This window comes from Talpa occidentalis, unplaced genomic scaffold, assembly GCF_014898055.3.
Source record: "Talpa occidentalis isolate TD23 unplaced genomic scaffold, MPIMG_talOcc4v2.1, whole genome shotgun sequence".
In the NCBI taxonomy this organism is placed as follows: Eukaryota; Metazoa; Chordata; class Mammalia; order Eulipotyphla; family Talpidae; genus Talpa; species Talpa occidentalis.
This window is the reverse complement of record NW_026555331.1, coordinates 151118066-151144820: the sequence shown is the minus strand read 5'-3', so window position 1 is coordinate 151144820 and position 26755 is coordinate 151118066. Positions and strand designations below refer to the sequence as shown.

At 44.8% G+C, this 26755-nt stretch overlaps 1 protein-coding gene across 1 annotated transcript in view; it reads right to left on the bottom strand.

Moving 5' to 3' along the window:
• The window catches only part of CNTNAP2 (contactin associated protein 2), a 1162155-nt gene that overhangs the window by 591408 nt on the left and 543992 nt on the right, over positions 1 to 26755 (bottom strand). Inside the window, exon 13 of the mRNA XM_037515219.2 lies at positions 16262 to 16462. Coding sequence (XP_037371116.2) covers positions 16262 to 16462 — 201 coding nt within the window. The remainder of the gene's footprint in view (positions 1 to 16261; positions 16463 to 26755) is intronic.

The window sequence follows — 26755 nt, the reverse complement described above, 5'->3', positions numbered from 1 at the left end:
TTCTGGCAGCAGAGTCTCTCCTGCCCTGCAGGGGGGATTTTAGGGTAATAGGAACACTAGCTCTTATAGGAACTTGGTCTCAGACCAGCTTGGTGAGGGGGGAGTAGGGAAATAGATGCACCCCCATTCCCCCCACACCCCTGGCTCCACAACAGAGGCATCTGAATACCACCTGCCAAAATTTCCTTCTCTGGATAAGCGGCACTGATCAGAAGACAGGTACCCACAGGAAGAGGGGGCGCCATTAAAAAGAAAAAAACGCAAATGAAGGGAATAAATCACCAAAGACAGATTCCTTTGTGTGATCTTATTAAGGGCTGGTCTTATTTACCACAACAGTCTGTGCGTAAATTAGAGCTTTTTGTAGGAGGCTGCCTGGTCCTCGGCAACTCTCACAAGTCATAAACACATCTGAATATTTCTTAGCAAGTTGCATAGATATAAAGAAATCTAAATCCCAATGTATTAATTAAAGTATCATTTTACATTCTGAGAACATCCAGGTGGGCTTTCTGGAGACCTCATGAATCAGAGGCTAGGAAATTATTTTTAATATTTGCAAACACTGAGGAAATATTTGTATTTTGTTCCTTTGCTTTCCATCTCATTTCAGTTTCTTTGTGATTCTTTCAAAGCAGTCTCTTCGGGGAAGAAGGCATTATGCAAATTTAGCATCCAGAGATGTTTCATATTACATCACCTCATTAGGCAACATCCTGGAAGGTGTCAGGAGTTTTTTAAAATAAAGTCTATTCTGCTCTCTGCTTCTCGTTCCCAGGGGTAAACCCGCTGTCAATCTCAAGCAAATGCAATAGATCTGGCTATAAACTAACTGCACGACTCTCAAGCCATTGCTATTTGCATTTCTTTGGGCTTGTCATTCTCTGTGTTATCATGTGGCACTGGCAGTTTTCCAGTGCCACACAAGCCACACGTGGTTCGTCTTCAGTGGTTTCAGTAACAACACACAGATGGATTCTAAGGGGTGTTCACCCCAGTGCCTCCTCCTTCTTGGTCGTACTTGTTATCACAAAAGCAGGGAGTGAATGGTCTAACACGCCCTAAGTCATCTTGGCCGAGCAGGTGTTTTTCACGACTGCAGTCAATGCCACATCGCAAGCTCTAATATGAAGAAAATGTAAAAACATCTATAAAAGCTACCAAGAAGTCAAATACTATATCTGAGTGCCATTTGGTCCCCATGAGGAGCCCAAGTTCATGTTTCCCGGCTATGAATGCAGACATCTCCATCATATCCCCCTTTCCAAATTGAAGACATAGGCAGGACTTTAAGGTAAGCCGCACCTTCTACGTTTCCTTTTCTCTGACTTACTAGTTCTTCGGAATGGAAACTCAGTCACCTGCATTCAGTAGCACAGCGTTAGGGACACAGGATTGGCGAAAACACTAAGAAGTCAGTGCTGGAATCAGGGTTGGGGTCCGGAGCTCCCCTGAAGAGTTCTGAAAATAAGACTGTCCTCTGTACTTGCACTGAAATATCAACACTCAACAAGAGGATGGAGACAAAATTACCACAGAGACTAAATCCCTCCCAGGTCAGCAGGACTCCACTGTAATCTAATTGGATGGAGAAAGAGTTCAAACAAACAAACAAGGGCCTCCCTGGTGGCGCAAGGGGCTAGGCATTGCACTGTGAAGCAATCCACAGCCTCTGCAGCACGAGAGGCCGGCCAGAGAGAAACCCACATGGCGCAGCAGACCTCTCCTGTCACACCCGCTGCTCCCCTCAGCAGTGGATTTCAGTCAGTCTGCCTGTTCTGCTCCCTGCTCTGTCTCTAGTGAGTCCTCTCACCCCCCTGCACCTCTGGCCTGTACCCCAGCTCTTGTATGCATACATAAATAAATCTTTAAAAAAAAAAGCACCAAACAAACAAAATACAGGGTGAGAGGAAAGGCTAATGAGCAAGATGAACTCATCCACCACAGCCCAAGGAATGGGGCTCTGCGCTCAGAGACAGCTTCTTCCCTTTAACCTCCAAATCCCATCACTTCCTCCTTGTGTTCCAATTCCAAGCTCGAGAAGCAGGCACCTGGTTCTCCTCTGGCTTCCCACGCTCACCCGCCAGGGAGCCATTTGGTGGGGGAGTGGACAGGAGCTGCCAGTCCCCGCTGTGTCCTTCTTCACTGCCAGCTGACACGCCAGCCTCCTGACTCCAGACCATCCCGCCCAGCTCGCGGGCAGTTATGCTGCTCATTTTAAATTAATAGAGTGGCCTGTAGGTTGTGGCGCTCCATCTTGCAGACTATATTTGAGATCAAACCAATGTGTGCTGATAAATCAAGTTCTATCGAAAGAATCTGACACTGAATCATAGAAAACCCATTAAGGTCACATCAGATATGCTGAGACGACAGCTTCCGGCAGGCTCCGCGTGATGTGATTCCAGCCACCAGGGTCGGGGTGGTGAGCTAAGTCCCTTTCCCTCCTGAAACTTCCATGCACGGGCGAGCTTTTCATCTACACTATCCTAAGAAGCTGCCGCAGATAAAATCTCTACTAAATCCTTTCTAATATAAGTGAAGCTCCATTTCTTTGTTTTTCTACTTTCTCATTAAAAATGAAATTTCCAAGGCAGTTCAACATTATTTTTATTTTTGCAAGGACATTTTTATAGACCTTTCTCCTCCACAGGTAACCCCAATTATATTTCTCCTCTTCACACCATTCAAGCCTTTTTTCTTTCTCTGAACCAGTCTACACATATTTTTATACATTTTACCTAAACGCTATGGCTTCTATCCCGAGGGAGCACTCAAAGCAGAATGACAGTAATTCTGAGTAGTGGAAAACTCAGTTCTCTTAAAAAAAAATGGTTACGTATTTCCATACTCCATATTCTTAGTCCAGGTGATTTTTTTAAATCATATTTTACGTGCTACCCTAGATTTTCATCTCGCATATTTGGCCAGAACCAATCCCTTCCCACTGAATATGTATCTGTTCTTGGTAAAAAACTCTGCTTTCAGCAGTATGACATCAAATTACATTTCGTTTTCAGATTTTCCACCTCTGTCACGTTTCATCTCAAAGTCATCAGTAGTTAACCATTTAGTCAGTGACAATCAATTTTTTAGTTAACTCTCGCCTGACTATTTTCCCCACAAATGCTGGTTTTGAATTTAATAGCAAACACCTATTCTGTGTGGTAAGTTGGCTCATTTGCATTTAAGATAAGTGCTGTGTGTTGTTACTTTCGAGAGATCAGTGCCACCCAGGATGGCTGTCCATCCGAACTAGCCAGTTTCTCATTTCAGGGACGGTAGGAATGGAGTTCTGGTTGGTAGGTTATTTTTGGAACCAGGAAGGTTTTGTGTGTTTGTGTGTGTGTCTATGTGAGTGGCTTACGTATTTAAAATACATACAGACAGCAAAATAAGCCAGAAAGAAAAAGAAAAATACCGGATGGTGTCACTCATAGCAGGAATCTAGAAAACTTAAATAAGGGACCAGGAAAATGAATAACTATAAGAAAGTAAAAATCAAAATCAACAAACAACTATGAACCAGAGACACTCTTTGGGGGCTGAGGAGCAGGAGGGGAGGGATTGGGGTCAGAATGGGGGGGTTGCAATTGTATGGGGAATATAAAAATAAAATTTATTATTATTAAAAAAAACCAAAAAAAACAATAAAATGTAATTCAAAATCCAAATAAAATAAAATACATACAGATACGTTAGTTATCACAGAGACGTGTGCACTGGCTCACGCCCCAATGGGTGGAGATATATGTATATGTACACATATATGTACATGTGCTCATGCACACACATGTGCACGCTTGCTCTCATCTGATCAGTACCTTTTCCAGGATTAGAAGCAAGAAGAATTATCCAATGCCAGGGGGAGAGGAGAGAGGGAGCCAGCATCACCTAAACACCTTGGGACCTCACTGATTGGTTGAGAGCACATTTTTAGGGATGGCTTATGCCACATCTAAGCAACTATTTTAAAACCTTCCGAAGACAAACATTCATCTAGAAATCACCTACCACACAAATTTATCCTTTTCTGCTCTATTTTTTAAAAATTTTATTTATTTGTGCATACAAGAGCTGGGGTGCAGGCCAGAGGTGCGAGGGAGGGGATGAGAGGATCCACCAGAGACAGAGTGGGGAGCAGAACAGGAAGATCCAGTGAACTAACTGCTGAGAGGAGCAGCGGGGAGACAGGAGAGGTCTGCTGCTCCATGTGGGTTGCTCCCTGGCCGGGGATCGAACTCATGCTGCAGTGGCTGCTGATAGCTTCATAGTCCTGAAACCTAACCCCTTGCACCAGCAGGGAGGCCCAGGTCTAGTTACTTTTCCATGTGCCCCTGGCTGTGCCCTCCTGCCCAGGGGTTCTCCCCCTCATTTGCATCCTGAGTCCTCTCCTGCCTGGTGCCCAGTGTGGGCATGTCCCTTCCTTGTCCTCTCTCCTCCCACTTGTCAGGTGGCATTGGGAGCTGCTGAACTCTCCTGACAGTAAACAATTCCCTGCCCCAAGAGATCCAACCGTTGGTCTTTGCTGCCTTTAGGTCTGTGTCAGGGTGTCCGGCAGCCCCTCAGGCATCACCTGCCCCTGCAGACTGGGCTCTCCCAGTCTATCAGCCTCTCTGAGCCCTCTGTCAACAGCAAGCTAATGAGGTGGTTCCAACTCGGTCCTGTCGTGCGTATTGGGCTTAGGGAGGAGAGTTTCCTCTGGAAAGATTAAAGAAAGTAAAGAAAAGGGAAAACGTCCACATTTTGATTTCCTATTTTGTGTCTGAAAAGCAGTGGATAACCTTTTGCAACAGCTTTTATTTCATCAACATACAATTCACCTATTCTCTTTGAAATACCTTGATATCAAAAACATGAAAGGCAACGGCTCCATGGAAAGAGAGGCTTGTGCTTCCTTTCACGGCAAATGTATTTCAATATGGCTCTGAACAAACTGTCACCTAAACCATATTTTTTAATATGCTTGTCATGGCCAAATCAAGGATATCGAAAAAGAAAAAGAAAACAGTAGGACTTCAGAATGAAGCCTTTGTGGCTCTTATAAATGTCTCTTTTGGCCCATTGCTTCAGTTTTCTTTTTTAACCGTGCCCAACGCACCCACTAATGCCGCAGAGCTGAAGAAATGACGAATCCCCCCCGCCAGATTTGCTTCCTGGGTGACTCCCTCCCTCCCTCCTTAACCCGCCCCTCCTCTGCTCCCCAACCCCTCCCTCCCTTCAATTCTGCTCTTTTCTTTCTTTTTTTAACTTTTTTTTGGGGTAGCAAACGCATGGGGTCTATGGCACAGGGGTCTAGATTATAATGCTTAAACTTGGACCTTAAGCACCCTATTTACTGGTTCCCCTGTGGTGAGTTAATTCACCTTTCTGAAGTTATGTTTCTTTAGTGACCAAGTGGACACAGTGATATATAACTCACAAGGTTTTTGGCATGGATGGAACGAGCCAATATGTGTGAACGCCTATGGTAAGTATTTAATAAGTGTGGATGCTGTTCCCCTTCCACTCATACCATAATCTAAGTTGGGAATAATTATTTTTAAGTATGATTTATCCAGCTATAGAGATGACAATGTGTTTAGCCTGGATTCTAGCTCTAGTCCCAAGAGGAAAAAAAAAAAAGCATTCTTATTGAGTTCAAGATGTGGGGGTAGGTCAAGGAGGCTCTGGCCTTTCCAGCTGACTGAAATCCTGCAGGTCACTCACTGTCCTTTTAAAACGGTCAGGTTGCTGGACTCAGTAGATTGTGAGTGAACACACAGGGTGCGAGAACCCAGATGCATTTGGGTGACAGTGTTTCAGAGATGTTTCATGGGTGGGGAAATAACATCTTGGAACATCTCTGAAATAAAACTGTATTGTACTTATTAATGCACAACTCTATAGAAATGAGTTCCTTCATCTTTGTTTTTCTAAGATTCTTTAAAGTGACCTTTCCTTTGCAGAGCAATGGAACCCGATTCAGTTGCAGGAGTCACAAGAGCTGATGGCAAAATAATGGCGGATGGAGTGACATTGCACCTTCCTAAGGTTATGGCGGGTTCTCGTAGGGATGGGTAGAGATGCTTATCCTTCAGGCACAAGTAAGTAGTGAGTTCATAAGGCCACATCCCTGGTGGGCTCATGCCATCTTGATTCAAATGTGGAATAAAGTATCAGGCATTTTTGAAAACCTGGGAAATGGAAAATCTTTGTCCTTGACTTATTTTCCTGAATAAAGTTCGTCTTCTGCTCTATTCAAGTTGCCGAGTGCCACAGCCATCTAAGAAGATGCCTTGTTTGGTAATATGACAGCAGGCTCAAAGGTACACGCCTCAAAAATGGATCAATGAGAATGACAGACCCTTGGATACAATGAATGGCTTTATCTCACCTGTCTGTGCCGACTTCAAGAGGTTTATGTTGCACAATTGAGGGAATAAGTCATTGCTACTCTAGAAATGGATTTCTTGGTCGTTATTTAAAAAATGACCTTTCTGTGATGGTCAGTTTTATTTGCCAAGTTAGCCTGGCTACAGTGCCCAGTTATTCAAACACTGACCTAGGTGTTGCCCTGTAGTTATTTTGTAGATGTAGGAAAGTCCATTGTCAGCTGACTTTAGCTAAGAGAGATGCCACATGGCGTGGAGGAGGCTGATTTGATCAGTTGAAAGGCAGCTGAAAGTAGAGCTGATTTTCTTTTTTTTTACTCTTTTTTTTTTAATTAATAAATTTTATTTTTATATTCCTCATACATTTGCAATCCCCCCATTCTGACCCCACTCCCTCCCCTCCCACCCCCCCACCCCCCAAAAAGTGTCTCTGGTTCATAGTTTTTGTTGATTCTGATTTTCACTTTCTTATAGTTATTCATTTTCCTGGTCCCTTATTTAAGTTTTCTAGATTCCTGCTATGAGTGAGACCATCCGGTATTTTTCTTTTTCTTTTTGGCTTAGAGCTGATTTTCTTAAGAAGAAATTCCACCCCTAGACAGCAGGGTAAGCTCCTTCCTGAGAGCTCCAGCCTTTCCTGTCAGAGTACCCCAATTTTGGGCTTGACTAGCTAGTCCCACTGTTGCCTAGGTTAACACCTTGCAATAAATCCCTAAATATCTGTCTTTTGCAGGTTCTCTGGTTGAAGCCAAAATGATACACTAGCCAGCAAGACTCTAAACCCCAAGCTCCCCTGTTCCTAAACTTCCCCCAGTAACTCCTGGTCTTCCCTGTAGATACAACCTTTGCAAATGGATGTGTGTGTGTCAGGGGGATTACCTAGTGCAAAACTCACCCCCTGAGAGTTTTAGAAATCACTAGGAATTCCAAATTCATTCAATCTTTTATCCTAGAAATCTCATGAATATTCATATACCTATATATCACATACATTTATCTATGTATATAAAAGTTATATACAAAAATGACAATTTTCATGATAAACATTTCAGTCTCTACTTTAAGGCCAATGAATGCTATTTTAAAATATTATCTTCCCCCTCCTTGTATTCTCACGGTACCTCACAAAGAATGTTATTATCAATAAACATTTACTGAATGAATAATAATTTCTTAATCTAGATGTTTCCAAAAAATTTTTATAGTGAACCTTTCATTTTGTGGGTTTCTTTTTGTGTGTGTCCTGCTGAGGAGAGGCATTTTAAACATTATTTACAGAATGCAGTCAGGGTTATCCTCATTTTATGAGGCCATTAAGATGGATAATTTTAAAGATAATATGCAAACATAAATATCCATAATTTAAGTACACAAGAAGACAATTTCAATGTTCCCATTCATCCTTATTTTAGTAAGTTAAAAAAGAGGCTAGACACATAGGTAACCACAAAATAAAATGGCAGAGATAAGAACATTTTTCCATCAAGCTATAGATGGAGATCACATCAAAACTCAAAGAGTTGACAACTTGAAATGCAGGACTCTTGTACTAGGAGCCAGTCAAATCAGCTTTAATACACTTAATCTTAAAATGAATTGATTAATCAGAAATACTGGACTTGACCAATCTCACCTGCCAAAGAGCATTTTTTTTAACTGAAGATTTATTTTTATTTATTTATGCATACAAGATCTGAGATATAGGCCAGAGGTACGGGGGGCAAGAGGATTCACCAGAGTGGGAGCAGAACAAGCCGATCTACTGAAATCTACTGAGGGGAGCAGCGGGGAGACAGGAGGTCTGCTGCACCATGTGGGTCAGCTCCCTGGCCAGGATTGAACTCAGGTCACAGTGGCTGGCAATTGCTTGATGGTGCTGAGACTTGAACTCCTGTGCCACCAGGGAGGCCTGCAACGAGCATTTTTAATCACAGACAGACAGAGTTAATGCCAAGAAGGAAACCATCTTTCCTGGTGGTTGAAGGCGGTGGGTTCAGACCCCTCTGGGGTGATTCTGCCCCCTTCCGGGCAGCAGAGGCCTCTCTCTCCATATGTTCACTTTATTCAGGGTTAGAAAGAAAGGTTTCTCCTTAAGAATTTCTCATTTCATCCCCAGCTTTCCCACCTCCAGGGGAGTGACCTGAGTGATGGATCCAACTCTCAGAGCCCTACTCTGCAAAGAAGGGTCAGCCCCTCTGCTTCCCACATGGGTTCAGGGTGAGATGCCGAGAAGGTGGAATCGCCAGGCAAGTTTAATGCGAGGCTCTACCCCTGTCATCTTGAGCTGCCTTGTCTCACTGCTGCCTCCTCCCCTTATCACTTACTCATAATTCCCTCATCCTGTATAATATAAAAAACATAAAATATTAAAAATTCCCAAATATACATAAGTATAAAATGTATACATATATATATACACATACATTTTATACTTATGTATATTTGGGAATTTTTAATATTTTATGTTTTTATATTATTATATATATTATATATATATATATATTATATATATGATATATTATAATATATAATATATCATATATATTATATACATTATATAATATATATAATATATATATTATATTATATATTATATATATTATTATATATACATATATAGGTTATATAAGTTAAAATTTAATTAATAAACTTTTAATATATCGTTTATACATAAATGTAAATATATAACCTTTGTATATTTACATTTATGTATAAACAATATATTAAAATAGAAAATAAAGAAATAATATAAAAATATAAATTATAAAAAAATCCCAAGCCTTGCCTCTGCCTCCCAATGAAGCAACAATTTGATATTTTACCACTAACTGTTTGGAAAACATTCCCTTGCTGTTTCCTTCTCTGGACCATCCTTCAGCGGCTGTGCCCACCAGGTGGGCAGGCTCCTCTCGCAGATATGCCACCAGGGCCACATCTCAGTGTTCTTGTTTTTCATTTTTTTTATCGTTCATTTATTGGTGAACACTGATTTCCCTAGCTTTCCCCATGACTAGCCTTTCCTGCTTTCTCTCTGCTGCTTGGTCCTACTTTTGAGTTCCTTTAGTTACCTGCATCCTGTCCTTCAACTGATGGCCCCAATTAGTGATTTCTCCTCTGCGCTTTCTTGCTCCTACCTCCTCCTGAGTCATCCAATGGCAGTCTTACAGCAGCTCAGGGCATCCACTTAGCTTCACCTCTGGGTATGAGGCAGGGTGGCATTTTCCCCGCCCCTAAAGTTAGGCAAAGTCAAGTAGGTGACTTGCTCTGGTGCACAGAATGTGAGCAGGTGTGGGCATCTCTTCCAGGCAGGCACCTGGAATGGCCAGAGCTTGACTTTTAGCTGGTGAGTCCTTTGCCTCAGCAGCTGGGCCAATGCCCCTGAAACAAAGTATCCCCAGAAGCTGGGGCCACTCATGGACGCTTTGCAAGACAAAGAAAGAAATCTTGTTCCTTAATTGAGATACATCAGTCTAGTTGTTGGGCCCTTTGAAGGGAATTTCAGAGAAGCCAAATTTTAATTAATAACCTTTTGTGTCTATTTTACACTACGGGTCCTCACTGACAGGGATGGAATTCTCTGTTCCTACAGTCACTGTCTGCATATTAACATTAAGAGACCACGGAATGAATCCTCAACTTTTCTTTAGTAACCATGTTTAAGGGGGATCAAGATTCCCCAGCTTTTCAAGTCAGAAACTTGAATCACCCTTGAAGTTTCTTTCTCCTTTACCCTCCACATAAAAGAATTCACAACTCCTGTTGATTCAAATATCTCACCTTGCAAAATTCACTTTCTTAGACAATTCACCAAAGTTAACAATTTTTTTCTAAAATTCTGTTATAAGTTATAATGCCAGAGTCATGGTTTCTTGTCTTTGGGATGCCATTAAATCACAGTTTAGTATCATCAAAGTATATTGGATTTTACATGGCTTACTTTAAAGGCAAAAATTGTGAACATAACTCCTTTTCAATAGATACAAAATGTGATAGTAAACTACCCAAAAGGATGGATAATTTATATTACTTCTTGCAACAAAAAAAGCAATAAAGCAATGACTTATGAGCACTAGACTACACAGAGAAATTAAAAGAAATGAAACCCTGGAAACCAACAGAAGCAACAGTAAATACAGTCAGAAAAGTAGGAAACATATACATTTTATATCTCTACAATTAAATAAATCTATGTATGCAGGGAATACGTTAATCCCCAATTTTTAGTTAGAAAGCATAATGACTTTGAAACATGCTACTACAGTGTCTTGAAGGTACACAAATAAGCATTTTCAGAGCAGGGTAATAGGTTTTGTCTAAATATAGAAAATGGTGGCCATTTCCAAAAATATTAGGATTGTGAAGATTTTACTCAAGTGGGGTCTGCAGAAACTTTTTCTTAGTGTCTGATTTATCAATTCCATATTCTTAAGGACTGATTTCAGAAGTAGCTCTCATTGTTGGACAATGTTTGCCTTACAGAAGTTTAGCTTTTAGTACCTTTGCAGTTCTCAGAATATAAATAGAAAATACGTTAACATCTATTTAGTCTGGGATTGACATTAATGTTTTTTTTCTGTTGGGATAGAATGAATTTGTTCATTCTCAAATTGGTATACTTCATCACTACAAACAGGCTCTTCCGTGATATAACAACTTTATTTGTCTTATTTTGATGTCTTTTATAAAGTTGATTAAGGTTAACTGAATGAATAAGTATATTGCAAGAACAGATACAGTCATGAAGAATGACAAAATCTTTCAAGTGGATTTCATTTTTTAAATTATGTAGTAATAAAAAGAAGTAACGATGTTGCTGGCTATATATTATAATCCTTTTAAAAGTTGTGAGCAACCAAAATGAGTAGTTCTACATCTTTTTAGCTAGGAGTATGGCACAACCAAACATTTATCAAAATAAAACGAGGGCGATATGCATGCAGTCAGTGTCTTATCATAATATCATCAGAAACTACATTGCCCCGAATGAACTCTTGAGGGTGAAGCTCTTAAAATAAAGAATAACATTTTAAGTGCATAGCTGTTATAAACTCATTTGATATTCATTTTAATTGCCATGACTATAATGGATATACTTTGTATTCAAACAGATGTCACAAGTACTACCACAGAAGTTCCAATATAATTCTGTCTTAGTTAAGAAGGAGTAAATGGATATTTCAAATTGAATGTTGCCAGCAAGGAGGAAAAAAAAAAAACAAAACAAAAACAAAACCCAAAACCAATTACAGAAAACATTATCTCCTTAAAGCAGCAAATAAAGATTTTTATTCAATTGTGTTCTTTCTTATTTGGACAGATACAGAACAGTAATGCAGGGAGACTTGCTAGAGCAAGCACTCCTTGGCCAGCCTCAGCCACTCTATAGACTAGTTAGCCTGAGAGAAACACACTGGGAATGTGAAAAATGACACTCCCAATTATATTACGCTATTTAGAGACTAGTCTATGAAAAGCGTTAAAAATGACTACTATCACACAGCTTATGTTAGCCGAGGGTGTGGGTGATTCTGTATATAGTCTTATTTCCATTGGCCAGATAAGTCCTCGTATCCCTTTCATGTCCTCCTTCAACAAGGACTGGTCTCTTCAAGTCTAACCTGAGAGACCTTCATGCCACACGTGAAGTCAGTATGTGGTACACAAAGTCACCCATGACTGTCCGTTCAGAGCCACATCCCTGGCTCCCAGCAAGTTCTAACAGATCAGGGTTCTGGGGCCAAGGCCATAGAGTCGTGTTCTGACAAGCAGCCTGTTTAAACATGAAGGTTGGATGAGGCAAATTTTACAATTACATACTTTTCACTTCATTCAAATGAGCAAAACGCCTACTACGGACAGGTGGGATGTGCAGGGACATTGGTTTATGACACTGTTGATGATTTAGAGGAAGAGGGCTGCACCCTTGGGTGTTGCCACCACACAGACCACCAAGGCATCCATGTCCTCCACCTCGGTCCACAGGGGCCTCTTCCCCTGCTACCCTCCCCTGCCCTCCGGAAGTCTCAGTTCTATAGTTTGATTTCTAGGGTTTGTTATTGGTTTGGCTTTGTGTGACCCTTTGTTTTGTTTTTCTATACTTCCATATGGTATGAGTGACTCCATCAAGTATTTTTCTTGCTTCTGACTTATTTCTATTAGCGTCATGCCCTCCAGTTCCATCCGTGTTATTGCAAATGGCAACAGTTATTTTTAATACTAAGTAATATTCATCTGTTTTTCCTGTGTTTTGAGAGGAGGGTAAAGGGTGTGAGGCTTCTGGGGTTGGGGGAGACAGAGGGAAACAACAAGAGAAGACAAAGAAGTAAACAGCAAGACCTGGGGCACCAAAGGCCAAGAGTTTCTCTTCCCCTAACCAATTTCTCCTGATGGCCAGACTATGTGTTGAAATTAGTTAGAAGTCTAGCATGTTTTTAACAACCAGAGCGAAATTTTAGAAGTGAATATTGACTTGTGAGTTTAATAGAAGAATGGAACAAAATAAAGAAAATAAGCCTGATGATTCCATATTATTTTCCAGAAAAGCAATTTGTCTCCATCCCCAACCCTACCCCAGCACTGGAGACTAATGGACTGAAATCTTGGAATGAGCTTTGACGTCAAACACTGCTCTGGAAACTGTGCAGACAAGTCAACAGGACTATGAATTGATTTAATTTTCTATAATCCTTCTTGGTTTTGCCTAGCACTGAAACAGGATCTGGGAGAAAAGGTGATGGTAAGTGAATGCAAATAAAAAGGCCGCTTGGACCACAGGGCCATAAATACTTCCCACTGCCCACAGCAGTGATTCTCAGGGTGGTTTCCAGCACAGCACCCCTGGGAACTCACTGTGTAGGTGAGCTCAGGCAGCCATAACAAAACACCACAAGCAGGCGGCAGAAGGAACAGACACTTGTGTTCTCACAGGCACAGGCCGAAAGGCTGCAAGTCCATGACCAAGATGGCGGCAGATTTGGCTCCTGGTGAGAGTTCTCTGTATGGCCAGCAGGCAGCTGTCCCCTCAGCGTCTCCACATAGTGAAGAGCAGAAGAGTTCTTTCCACTATTTTCCTCATAAAGCCAATCAGGTAAGATACCTGGCCTTATGTCCTCACCTAACCTAAATTACCTCCTGAAAGCACTATCTCAAATACAGGTCGAGTATAGAAGGTCAGGATCTCAACGTCTGAATTTTGAAGAACACAATTCAATCCAAAGCAATCATCAAACATGCAAATTCTCAAGCCCCACCTCAGGCATACGAAGAAACTCAGGAGTGGGGTCCAGTAGTGTGTGAATTATTACTTTCCCAGGCCATTCGAACCCTGCTAGGGCCTGGGAAGCTCTGGGCTTCAGGAGAAGCTGCAGCTCTGTGGCAAAACATTTAGTTCCCTCCAGTTTCTCCTACTTTCACCTTCCAAGTTCATTTCTTACTGTACTTCTTCATGAATCCTGCTTTTGCTAATTAAACTACTTCTTACCATAAATGGGTTCTCACTACTTCTCAGATTCTGTCTTCTAGATTTTCTTTCACCAGACTCGATTGTTTTTCTGCCTCCCTTAATGAAGCTTCACTTCAACACCCCAGCTGCAACCAAGTGGCTTCTTTCTCCCAACAGAAGCACTAATTGTTGGAACCAGAAGTTTTCATAATTTGCAGATTTTGTTTTCTCAGAGTCCATAGGTTAAACTTGTCTCTAATTTCAGCATCAGACTTTGCACATAGAGAGCACTCTTGTCTTCAAAACCTTGTCTACTGTTCTGCTTCGGACTCTTCTCTATAAGCCACTCCCTGCAACCCTGGTTCCAACTCAACACTGATTTGGGGCATCAACGGTTCACTGGGTCTCTGACATAATGTCACTTCCAAAGTTGCTTAATGCTTAATATAAAAAACAAGTCAACACACTACTTGTTATTTACTGAATCCTTAAGTGTATCAAACCCTGTCACAAACATCTAATATATTACCTCATTAAATTCTCACAATCACCTTGAAACAGCATTATGGTTCCTATTTGACTGAAAAAGTCACTGGACACTGAGAACAAAGAGCTCAGTGACCTCCTCCTACCCCAAAGTCGCAACCCTGGGGAGGGGCACAGCTACAAAGTGTGGACCTTTGGTGTCTGACTAAAGCACAACTTTATTCCTGTAACTATGTGACTGAGGGGTACCAGGGACCCTGTAGGGTAAGTAAATGATATCAGGCTTTTCTGCCCTCCCGCCATCAGGATAGATGATGGATCCTTGCGGTCCTGAATGCATGCCTGATGGCGGCCACCTGGAGGAGGGTGTGGGCCTATGTAGATTGGATTCACCTGGGCTGAGACTGGGCTTACAAGGGTGGCGTCATGGGGATGCCAGGAGAAGCAGAGAGAACAAGAGTGAAAGAGAGATCGAAAGAGAAGCAGAGACCACCAGAGAACACCGGAGAGCCCAGAAAGAGTGAAGACGTGCTGGGAGGGAGAGGCCTGTCAGCCTCCTGCCACCCACCCCCCCCCGGCACCCCTGCCTGCTGTGTACCCAGTAAAATCCCAATAAAAGCCTGAAAAGCCACCGAGGGCTCCAGGACTTCTCCTTACCCCATCTGCTCGGATCATAGAGATCCTGCTCCGTGTCCTCCTGCCCCTTACAGACCTCAGACTATTAAGGGGAAACCCCATTTTACACATTCTAAAAGGGTTCATCCCCAGGGGCCAAGAAAGCAGACTCTTCCCGTGAAAGATCTGTAATGGTGGCGCAGACAGAAGAGAGGTTATCAAATACGGGACTCCTGAGAAAACTCCGAAAATTACTCATTACTTTGCGGGCAAATGCCCAGTTAGATGGGTGTGGCCCAAGTGGGGCCACTAAGGGTCTAAGGTACCTTCCTTAGACTTTCTTGCTAGGAACCGCAGGAAAGAGGTCAGGCAAGTCTGAGAGAGCTGGGACAGGAGGAGAGATGGGCAAGTCAAGATGGACCATGCAATCCAGCATGAGGCCAAGATAACGGCTGCCACGGTCTCTGCCAGGCACCAGAGTAGCCGCCTTACTCCTCACACCCATGTGTCTCTTCTCCAAGTATCTCTCGTGTCTCTTCTCCAAGTATCTCTCGTGTCTCTTCTCCAAGTATCTCTCGTGTCTCCCTCCATCCATCTCTATTTTCACATCCACCTTGCTCCGTCTAGTTGGCCCCCATCAGGCACAGCAGGGTGGAGACTGTCCTCCCGTGCTGTGTGTCTAAGGGGTTACAAAATGGCACCCGTTGACCGCACTGCCAGCTCCTCCCACCATTCACAGCGACGCAACATGCCACCACGTTCTACTCAGGGATTGAGTTTTGTGTCAATATTTTTAATTCACTGCCATATGGGTCTGTGGTAAAGATATTTCCAGGATACCCTTTGGGAAATATTTTCTACACCTCTAACACATACACGCAGCTGAAGCATGGCCAAAAGACACGAAAAAAATTTAGGTTCAACTTCCCGAGACAAACATATTGTTAAATGACTACAGACAACAAAGAGCTCTAAATTCTACCACTCTTGCCTTTAGAACGTGACCTTTCGAACGCTTTCATCTTCACATTAAAGACAACCGAACAACTGGAATTTAAAGTTCACAAGCGGTTGTGATCAACGTGTGCCCAAAGCAATGACTTACAATCAAGCACCAGAAACACACACACACACACACCCCCCTGAAAAATCCAAGTTTGAAACAATGCGATTTTTTAAAAATCATCCTTTCTTAGCTTCCACCCCCAGAAAACCAAGTGATTCCTTTTTGCATTTTCACAGCTGCCCACACTTTGAAGACAAGACTCCAGATAACCCGGCGCAACTGCGGCCCAGCGCCGCGCCCCCTGCACCCACGGAGTCCCCCAGGGCCATGCCCCCCTACCTGGGGTGTTTAGCAGCCGCGACATCTTGCAGAAGTAGGAGACGAACTGCTCGCAGTACTCGGCGCTGCTGGTGATGGCGCTGATCTGCTCCATGGAGGCGCTGTAGGCGAGCTGCGTCACCGAGTACTTCTCGGGCTGGTAGCCCACCACTGTCGTCTGCGTGTGCAGGTCGTGGAACACGATGGTCCACACCTTGTCCTCTGTGGGGGAGAAAGGACACAGTCGTGAGACACGAGGGCCCACACCTTGCCCTCTGTGGGGAACACCTGTGCGCAGACGCTGCCTCCAGGTCAGAAACCGGAGCTCTGCCGGGAAGGGGCTTTTCCAGAGAATGGGTATGCCCAGAATTCAGCAGCGCTCCCTATGGAACCCCTTGTGAGGGCAGGAATGGGCCACAGGGCAGGTTTTCTGATCCAGCAGACCCCGTCAAGGAGGAAAAAGTCCTGGACCCCTTCAGTGGCTTGTGCAGGTCTTTTATTTAGATTTACCAGGCACATGGCAGGCAGGGGTGCTGGGGGGCCAGGAGGCTGGCAGGCCTCCCAGCCCCCAGCAAATCCTCACTCTGTCTGGGCTCTCCGGCCTTCTCTCTGCTTCTCTTCTTCTTCTCTCGGCTTCTACTGGCGTCAGCGCGACGCCTCCCTAATAAACTCAGTCTCAACCCAGGTGGACCCACTCCAGGTGCCGCCATCAGGCCTGCATTGAGGACCACGGGGTTCCCTCATCTGTCCTAATGGCGGGAGGGCAGAAAAGCCTGATACTTTTTACCTCACCCTACATCCCTCTTTTTAAAAAGATTTATTTTTATGCATACAAGAGCTGGGGTGCAGGCCAGAGGTACACGGGATGAGAGGATTCACCAGAGACAGAGTGGGGAACAGAACAGATGCATCTACTGAAATCCACTGCTGAGGGGAGCAGCGGGGAGACAGGAGAGGTCTGCTGCGCCATGTGGGTAGCTCCCTGGCTGGGGATGGAACTCATGCTGCAGAGGCTGAGGACAGCTTCACAATGCTGAGACTCAACCCCTTGTGCCACCAGGGAGGCCCTCCATAAGTAACCCCCTTTGCTCACAAAGAAGATTCTGTCATAAAAACAAATCAAGAGACCTCTGAAAAACAGAAACAAGCAGCCCGTGTACCTGGTGGGTGCGCTAAGGCCCACAGCAGTGAGGGCGAGCCCCGCTTCCCCTCCTGCACCCCGCGCCTCCAAGCCCACCCAGCGGAGGAGTGTGCTCCCTCCTGGATGCCGCCCTCTCCTCTAGGCGCCTCTGAATGAGCTGCCTGGACCTAACCAGGGTCTGCATGTTCCTCCTCACCTGTCAGGTCAAATGAGACCCGCGTTCTCTGTTATGGAAACGCCCTGCGTGGTGGAATAATGCAGGGGAGTCATCCTTCTGGCCCCTGAAAACTTCAGCGTGTGAGGAGTAAAGCCGTTCTAGACTGCCGAGTGCAGCGGCGGGGAGGGCCAGCGCAGGTTCTCTGTGATTGCAGCAGACGGGGAAAGGAGAGAGTCCCGGAGCCCTCGGTGGCTTTTGCAGGCTTTTATTGGTACTGGCAGGCAGGAGTGTAGGGTGGGGGGCAGGAGGCTGGCAGGCCTCCCAGCCCCCAGCAAGTCTTCACTCTCTCTGGGCTCCCTGGCGTTCTTTCGTGGCCTCTGCTTCTCTCTCTTCTGCTTCTGCTGTAACTTGCTGGCGTCCCCGTGATGCCGCCCTGACAAGCCCAGGTGCACCCACTTACGCATGGCCACGCCGCACTCAGGTGCCGCCATCAGGCAGGCATTCAGGACCGCAGATCCATCATCCATCCTAATGGCGGGAGGGCAGAAAAGCCTGATGCTTTCTTACCTTACCCTACAATGAGATTCAGTGAAAATTCTGTTTCCTGGACTGGAATTGGAAGCAGCACCACGAATGTGCGACAGTGTCGTCCTGTGAGATGCAGACACCGTCCCGAGAGGCCCGCACACCAGGGCCAGAGTCTAGCCCAGCCATCCCCCAACCCCATCTCCCCAATGCCGGGAAACCGAGCTCCCTGAGAAATGGCTGATTCCAGGACACCCGTGGGATGAGACACAGGTTGCCTCCCCGGAAGCAGCCGAGCTCTGGAGACCGGGGGCAGCTCAAAAACCCTCGGGGTCAAAGAAGGACAATGTCAACATGGATTAGAACTGCCTGCCATGGAGGCAAATGCACCCAGTGTATTTAATTCCATGAATTCATTAGAAATAAACAAAAGTTCCAATTTGGAAGACGCTAGGTAAGTTATTTTTGATACTGGTAAATAAAGTCAAAGCATGACGCGTTTCACCTACATCACCCATAGGCCCGAAATGCTCTTTCTGGAGATATTTCAGCTCATTAGTGGAGTCGAAATAACAGAACCGGAGTCTCCTCGACTTGCAGTTGCTGCAGGCCGAGCGGGGACGTGGTAACCACCCTTGAGCCCCGGTGGGCGAGGCCCTGCTGGGAGCCAGCTACCTGCAAGCAGAGCAGGCGAACCTCCGGGAATTTCGCGGAGCCCCCAGGCCTAACCCCCGATCCAGGCCCTCGGGGGAGAAAGATCTTGAGGGGGCCAGGGAGGGTCCAGGAAATCCGGGCTGGGGAAACGCTCCGGGGCATCGAGTCCTGCTTTTCCAACAGATAAATTATAAATTATGAGGGAGAAGACAGGCAGGGGAGGGAGGAAGAGAAACTCACACCCAAGGAGATGGCAGGACCTGGGAACCTGACCCAGCTGCCCTTCTTGTCTCGCTAAGTGGAAACAGCCTCGGCCCAGCTGCTCAGGGCAGAAGCCCTGGCGGCCCGTGAACGCCCCTCTTCCCGCCTCTCTTCCTTCCCCTCTCGGCACCGGGGACGTCCTGTGGCTCCACCGTCACGGAGGACCAGGACTCGAGCCCTCTTCACCCCCACCCCAGGGCCCTGGCCTCCTCTCTGCATTTCTGCGGTAACTGGGGACCAGACCTTGGCCGCCCGCCTTCACCCCACCTGACACGACAGTCCGTGACCCCAAACAGCTGAGACTCTATCACGGCTGCCTCGTGACCCCGTCTGGCCGCATAAACGGCTTTTCCTTCAGACCAAGGCCCTGCAAAATGAGTTCTATCCTGTCAGGCCTCCTGCCTGCCCGCCCCTCTCCCCTGCTTCATGCTGCCTGCTGGGCATCCTTGAGCCTGTCGGCAGGCCCCCGGGGGCTCTTCCCTTGGCCTGGAGCCGCCCTTCCTTCTCCAGATCTTGCCCCTGCGCCAGCTTTGCTCACCCCCTCTTTAGGGTAAGGAAAAATGTCAGGCTTTTCTGCCCTCCCGCCATCAGGATAGATGACAGAACCCTGTGGTCCTGAAGGCATGCCTGATGGCGGCACCTGGAGTAGGGTGTGGGCCTAGGTAGATGGGATTCACCTGGGCTGAGACTGGGCTTTTAAGGGCAGCGTCACGGGGACGCCAGCAGCAGTAGAAGCAGAGAAAGAAGCTGAAAGAGAAGCCAAGAGAAGGCCGGAGAGCCCAGAAAGAGTGAAGACTTGCTGGGGGCTGGGAGGCCTGCCAGCCTCCCGGCCCCCAAGCACCCCTGCCTGCCATATGCCTGGTGAACCCCAATAAAAGACCTGCAAAAACCACTGAGGACTCTGACTCCTCCTTCACCTAGTCTGCATGGGATCAGAAAACCTGCCCTGTGTCCATTCCTGACCCTACACCCTCTCACCGCAGCTGCGCGCCCTCTCCGACCCGCTTCACTTTGCCCGCAGCGCTCCTCCCTAGCAGACTCGGTGCCTCTTTCCAGCCCTTCTTTGTCTGCCTCCCACGGTAGGAGAACGGAAGGCAGAGGTTGTCCCCGACACGGTATCACAGGCACAGGGCACCTTCAAAAACAGTGACAGAAGAATGCACCCCTGAAGGTGAGGTGAAAAAGTATCAGGCTTTTCTGCCCTCCCGCCATCAGGATGGATGATGGATTTGCAGGCCCGAAGGCATGCCTGACGGTGGGCACCTGGAGGGCGGTGTGGGCATGTGTAAGTGGGTACACCTGGGCGGCGTCACTGGGATGCCAGTAGGAGCAGAGAAGCAGAGACCACCAGAGAAGGCCGGAGAGCCCAGACAGAGTGAAGACTTACTGGGGGCTGGAAGGCCTGCCAGCCCCCCGGGCCCCTGGGACCCCTGCCTGCCGTGTGCCTGGTAAATCCCAATAAAAGCCTGAAAAGCCACCGAGGACTCCTCCTTATACTGTCTGCTCGGATCACAGAGATCCTGCACTGTAACCTTCTGCCGCCACAATCCCCAAAACACAAACGCATCCCAAGAACCGCTGGGAGTTACGGGGTTAGTGCCAACGGGCCCTCCTGAGGCTGGGGGCGCCCACGGGCCTCCTCCAGCTCTGAGGTGCCCTCCAGGCGCCGGCCAGCACCCTCTGAAGCTCACCCCTCCTAACGTCTGGTGCCCCATATGAATATATTGTCTATGGGACAATTATTTTTCTAGTTTTACCTGTGGTCTGATCAAAACTGACTTCCGTTAGCTCTTTTGATATGGCAAAGTATTTACGATCTATTTTAGTGATTCTGTCACTTTTCTGACGTGAGTCTGACAGCACTCTGATTGTCATTTATAGCCAGACCTGCAAATCTGCCTCACCTAATTAAAGATCCATTAATTAAATCAGGGTAATTTGATCTCTTTTCTGTTAAATCAGCCTCTGGCATAGAATTCTCAAATATTTGACACTACTCACGTTTGCTTTTTTTTTTTTTTTTTTTGGTATGAATCCTAATGAAGAAATTTACCCTGTAGCAGTATTTGAGAACTTTCTTTAACTCATATAGAATAACATCTTAATCTGGTTCTTTAAAAGACCAAAATCCCGTTTTGGGGCCTCCCTGGTGGCGCAAGGTGTTAAGACGCACACTAGGAAGATGTCCTCAGCCACTATACGTGGCCGGGAGCTGACCCACATGGAGCAGCAGACCTCTCCTGTCTCCCCGCTGCTCCCCTCAACAGTGTATTTCATCAGTCTGCCTGTTCTGTTCCCCACTCTGTCTCTGGTGAATCCTCTCACCCACCGCATCTCTGGCCAGTACCCCAGTTCTTGTATGCATAAGTAAATAAATCTTTAAAAAAAAGATAAAAACCCCATTTTAATATGCACACAATAATGTTTGTTCATAGAGGCAAAGATTGATGTAAGCAAGGGAAACTAAATGATCATCATGCACTGAGGATCTCTTTCAAGAATTTGAAAACATTAACCAATTTGTTAGTACTGATAAGTCTCTCACATTTTGGTTGTAGTGATTTCTTACCCTAAATTCTACTTCCATCCATTTCACTACCTTTGATATCAACCCCCTGTGCACTCTATTTTCAGATCTGTTTTCTAGCCACTCATTCATCCCACAAATATAACTGAGTATCTACTGTCCAGCAGATACGGATCTCCACACGAGTGAAGAAGGAAGCCAGGAAGGGGTATAGCAGTCAGTTAAGTGTAGAATGTCCCAAACCCCTAAGTCCAATTATCAGCCTGACTGAGAAACACTTGGTTGGAACCAGGAGGGCACCCTTCCTTCCCTGCCCTCCCCCAAGCTCTAGGTCCATTTATCAGTCTGATTGGAGAGTTCAGACACCAACACAATAACTCAGTGCCAGAGCAACAGACCAAGGCTAGTTCTGGGAAGGTAGTTCAGGGAATGTGGGCAAACTCAGTGGGTCTGGGCAGCCTAGGAGACCCCACAAGCTCAGTGGACCGAGGTAGCCTAGTAGAACCCTGTAGGCCTAGCCAATCAGCAAGAGACACAACAGAGACACCCAACAACCCAGCACCCACTCTGCCTACTGTACCCATCTAAGCACCTGCTTCTCACCACCTCAGCAGCTCCCACTCAGGACCCCCCTCCACTTGGACAGCTTTCCTGTCCTCTTGTCACCTCATTGGGCCACCCATTTGGGATTCCTCTTTGCTCAGAGAGCTTTCCTGTTCTACCTACCTATCAATAAATCTCTTGCTTTTCTGTATCTTTGATCTAAACTTTGAATTATTTCCTTGCTGAAGACAAGAATGGAGTACAAGCCCATTTAGTGTCCTCAGCTCCAGGACTGCTCCCTCAAACCCCATTCTCTAGGGAAACTGCAGTGAAAACAGCATTCATACATTTGGGCAGCTTGCCTTATTATATTTTCTATATAATATTAAAATAATGTATATAACTAGCAAGTGATAATGCCCAGAAGAAGAACTAAATCAGGGATGGGAAGAGGACAATGCATGCATGGAAAGTACATTTTTAAGTATGGAAGAAACAGCACAGCCCTTACTGAGCAAGTGGTATTTGAATAAATAAGGTCATTTTGTAGCAAGCCATATGAGAGAGGGGGAGACGTGTTCCAGACAGATGGAATGCAAATGTAAATGTTCTAATTCTGGAATATTTCTGATATTGTCAGGAAGGAGGCCAGTGACTGAGGAGAATAGCAGAAGAAGGCAGGGAAGAACTGGGGTGGGCAGGTGTGACGTACAATGAGAGGGGAAGCCTTTGGCACCAGGAGGTTGGAGCAGAAAATTAGTATACACGCTTGAACTTATCCTCTTATATAGTACTGTTCAATAAAATTATGCTTCAGGAAGGTTTAGAAAATATATGTACGTATTTATGAAGATTTAAAACTTTTTAAAGCATCATGGCATTATAAAAGGTAATATGTAAACTCTATTTTGATGGCATAAAACAATTACTGTTGATGCATCTTGCAAATCCTTTTTTAATGCTCACATATTACACATTGCAATGGCTCCTTTGGAACCATTAAATCTTAAGTGACAAATGGATATTACCAATTTGCAGGTATCTAGCATCTAGAAGAATGGTTATTAAGCTGTATAGATTTTCGTTTGCTAGTATCCTAAGTGGAAAAATTAAGAATCTTATTCCCATATTCATAGTAAATCTAAATATATTATCAGATATTGTGTAGTACAAAGAGAAACTTCTGTGTATGACAAAAATCTAAATTTTTGCCACTGCTCCATTTTCATGAGGAAGTCATTGATAACCTAGTATATTTTAAATACTCTTTGTATTAGTGTGTTATGAAAATGCCCTAGAGTTTAGCATCTGATTCATGCTGCACCAACTAAGCAAGCCAGGCAGGCGACCTTAGTATCGTTTCTCACTGTGCAATCACATATTTAGAAACTGTCACATTGCTTGTATGTTGTTTTAAATATAGCTGGCTTGATGATGATGATGTAAAATACTGGGGCTCATCGGAAACACACTGTGGAAACACTTCCTCTTTTGACAATAACAGGTTCTGCAGAACTACTGGCTTAGATATCTTGACATAAGTACTTCTGGAAGGTTCCTCTTGCTACCTATACAGGTGATCCCATATCCTATGCTACCTGTAATTCTCTGGTAGAGAACTCATTTCTTGAGATCTAATTCCTTCTAGGTCTGGAGATATGACTAAGGACTGATAAAGGCAAGAAATGACCAGTGAAACTATGCAAAGAATGAGTCCTCCCTAAAGTACATGTTCTTAATCATGGATATGGCTGTTTTCTGACTCCTTTCTGTGTTATCCAGAGATAGTCTGAAAATCACATGATAGAACAGATCTATACTTTAACAAAATAACATTTCTGTTATTTCTTAAACAAGGTATAAAATGAACACATTTTTGGGAAATGATGAATATATATTATTTTGTTAAAATTAAACTCTCTTCATCAAGACACCATAAACCACGTTAAAACTAAGTCACAGAGTAGAAGAGATAATTGTAAGACATTGATCTGACAAAGAGTAGTATTCAGATACATTAAAAATTACAAGCAGTAACAGAAAGGCAGATAACATAAAGGAAAAATGGTCAAGGGGTATGAGCCAGTAATTGACATGGAGATGTTCATCTTCCTTGTAACAGGGAAATGCAGTGTAGTGAGATTTTTACTTCATGTTTCTCAGATTGGCATTTACACATTTGGGTGTATCTTGAGGAATTAAATATTTAGACCTTTCACAATATGCTTCTAGCAACTAAGAGAATAATTTGGCAATAACCAGTAAAGGTTAAGATGAGCATAATAATATTTTCATATACTATAACTATTATTGATAAGATTATCAATAACAGCCATTGTTATATATCCTAGAGGAATTTTTGAACATTTGTACAAGAAGATGTATTTATTGCTTGCTAAGGGAAATAAAAAAACTCATCAAAATAGAGTGAAAAGTAAATTGAAGTATGGTCACACAGTGGAATACTATAAAAAGTTAGAAAATGAATCAACTAGTGGTATACATACCAAATGAATTAATTTCCAAATGAGAATATTGAGTGGAAAGTGCAAGCAGGAAGGACATTATTATAAAGTTTATGAACATAAAACATCAATAGAATATTCTAAATTTTGGGATTGGGGAATAGAATTAAATAGGTAAGTGTTTTAACTTTTTATTTGATGTTTTATTTCTTACTGAAAGGAACAATATTACTTGATTTAAGGTAAACTGAACATTCAGATTCAATGTAAGAAATACTGGTTATTTTGCACAAAGTGTGAGCTTTGTTGAGTAAGTCACAAAATACTGTTAGGGAGATGCAAATCAAAACACCAATGTGATATCTCCTCACACCTGTTACAATGCCTGTCATCCCTGAGACAAGAAACAAGGGTTAGCGAGGATGGCGATTACCCAGAAAATTAATAGAAATACCATATGATCCAGTTATGCCAACTGCTGGTGTAACAGGGTGGTCCCCAGGAAAGGGGGAGGTTCCCTGCCCCACCCAAGGGAGGGTGGAGCTGAGCAGCAAGAGAAGAAGCTGCAGAAGAGACGGAGGAAGGAAGCAGGATGGAGCCAGGAGACCTGGAGGAGGCGCATGGAGCCTAGAGACATGTGAAGAAACTGCGCTTGTCTTTTGGTCGTGGACTGGGTGACACAGATGTGGGTGAGACCCGTGGGGAGGTGACAATGGCAGCTTTTATCTGGATGTTTATTTTGCTCTTTTCCTTCCGGGCTTGTCTGGTTGTTTGTGACCCTTTTCTGTGGGTCCCCACTGGAAGATGCTTTAGACTTGTGGCAGGCTTTGGGGCCTTGCTCTGGGCCGACCCCATATGGATGGAGTTTTACCCACGAGGGGATGGGTAACTTTGGGTGCTTCATTTAGAAACTAGACTCTTTGCCTTACCTGTATTGTTTCCTAGTTTTTATTAAAGATCCTTTCCATTAAAGTGTCATATGTTTTGTGTTGATGCGGCGGATGGCAGAACCCATGTAGAATAGGCAGGTTTGCGGGGTTTGGGCTGCCCCTCTCCCTGTCCTATAACACTGGGTATTTATCTGATGAGACATGTGCTCCCTCAGGTTCCTCAGAGCATGATCCACAGTAGCTAAGTGTCGCCTCCAAGGCAGCAGCATTGGGAGCAGCGTGGGATGGAGGAAAGACAACTCAAAGTCCAAGAAGGCAAAGAGAGAGACCTACAGGGGCTCACACCTATGGAGATGCAGCCCCTTCCCTCGCCAGTCTCACATTTATTTGGTATCAGATCCAGGGAAGGTGGGCGAGTCTGCGGAGGAATGTGTGGAGGAATGTGCATGGTGGAGATGTGTTGGGGATGCATAATAATCCGGCACAAGCTAGCAGCCAGTGAATAGGGACTGTTGCCTGGGGGGCTCCATTGTTGCTGCGGATCAAAACATCCTATCCCTAGTTCCTGTTTACACTTAACTTCCTGTCAAGGTGGTCTAGCTAGTTATGCTAATCTGGCCATATTGTCTGCCTGCTGTTTTCAGCAGATAGCCTCAGACCAAGACTTTTGTCCTGATGAGAGGCCCCTGCCTGACTCTACATTTTAGCTTGACCAACAGCAACTTTGGTGCTAAGACTACATCTTGAGAATAAGGAGGGCTGGCGAATCTACAGCTAAGGGTTGGAAACACCCAAATGCCATTAATGGATTAGTAGACAAAGAAGGTGTTGTGCAACCATCCCAGGCTGGGCAGGTTCACTGTTGATTCAGGCAGATGAAAAGAGAATGTTGGAGCCCTTGATAGATTTGACAGGCCTTTAATGCTGAATCGGGGACAGACTAGCAGGCAAGGAGGCAGCACTGAGCCCCCCAGTCTCAGAGACTCCATTGTAAGGAGCCCAGAGCTGAGAGCCCCTTGCTTTATCCCTTGCTTTTGGGCCCAGTGTCCATATTACAGCCTCTCCAGTGCTTTTTGCATTAACACCATATCACATGTGGGTAATGCAGCCTGGGAGGAAAGCAAGATTGCAGGTGGCAGATGGGAGGCGGAAAAAAAGCCCATGTTGTTATAGGACAGGGAGAGGGGCAGCCCAAAACCCCGCAAACCTGCCTATTCTACATGGGTTCTGCCATCCGCCGCATCAACACAAAACATAGGAGACTTTAATGGGAAGGAACTTTAATAAAACTAGGAAACAATACAGGAAAGGCAAAGAGTCTAGTTTCTAAATGAAGCACCCAAAGTGACCCG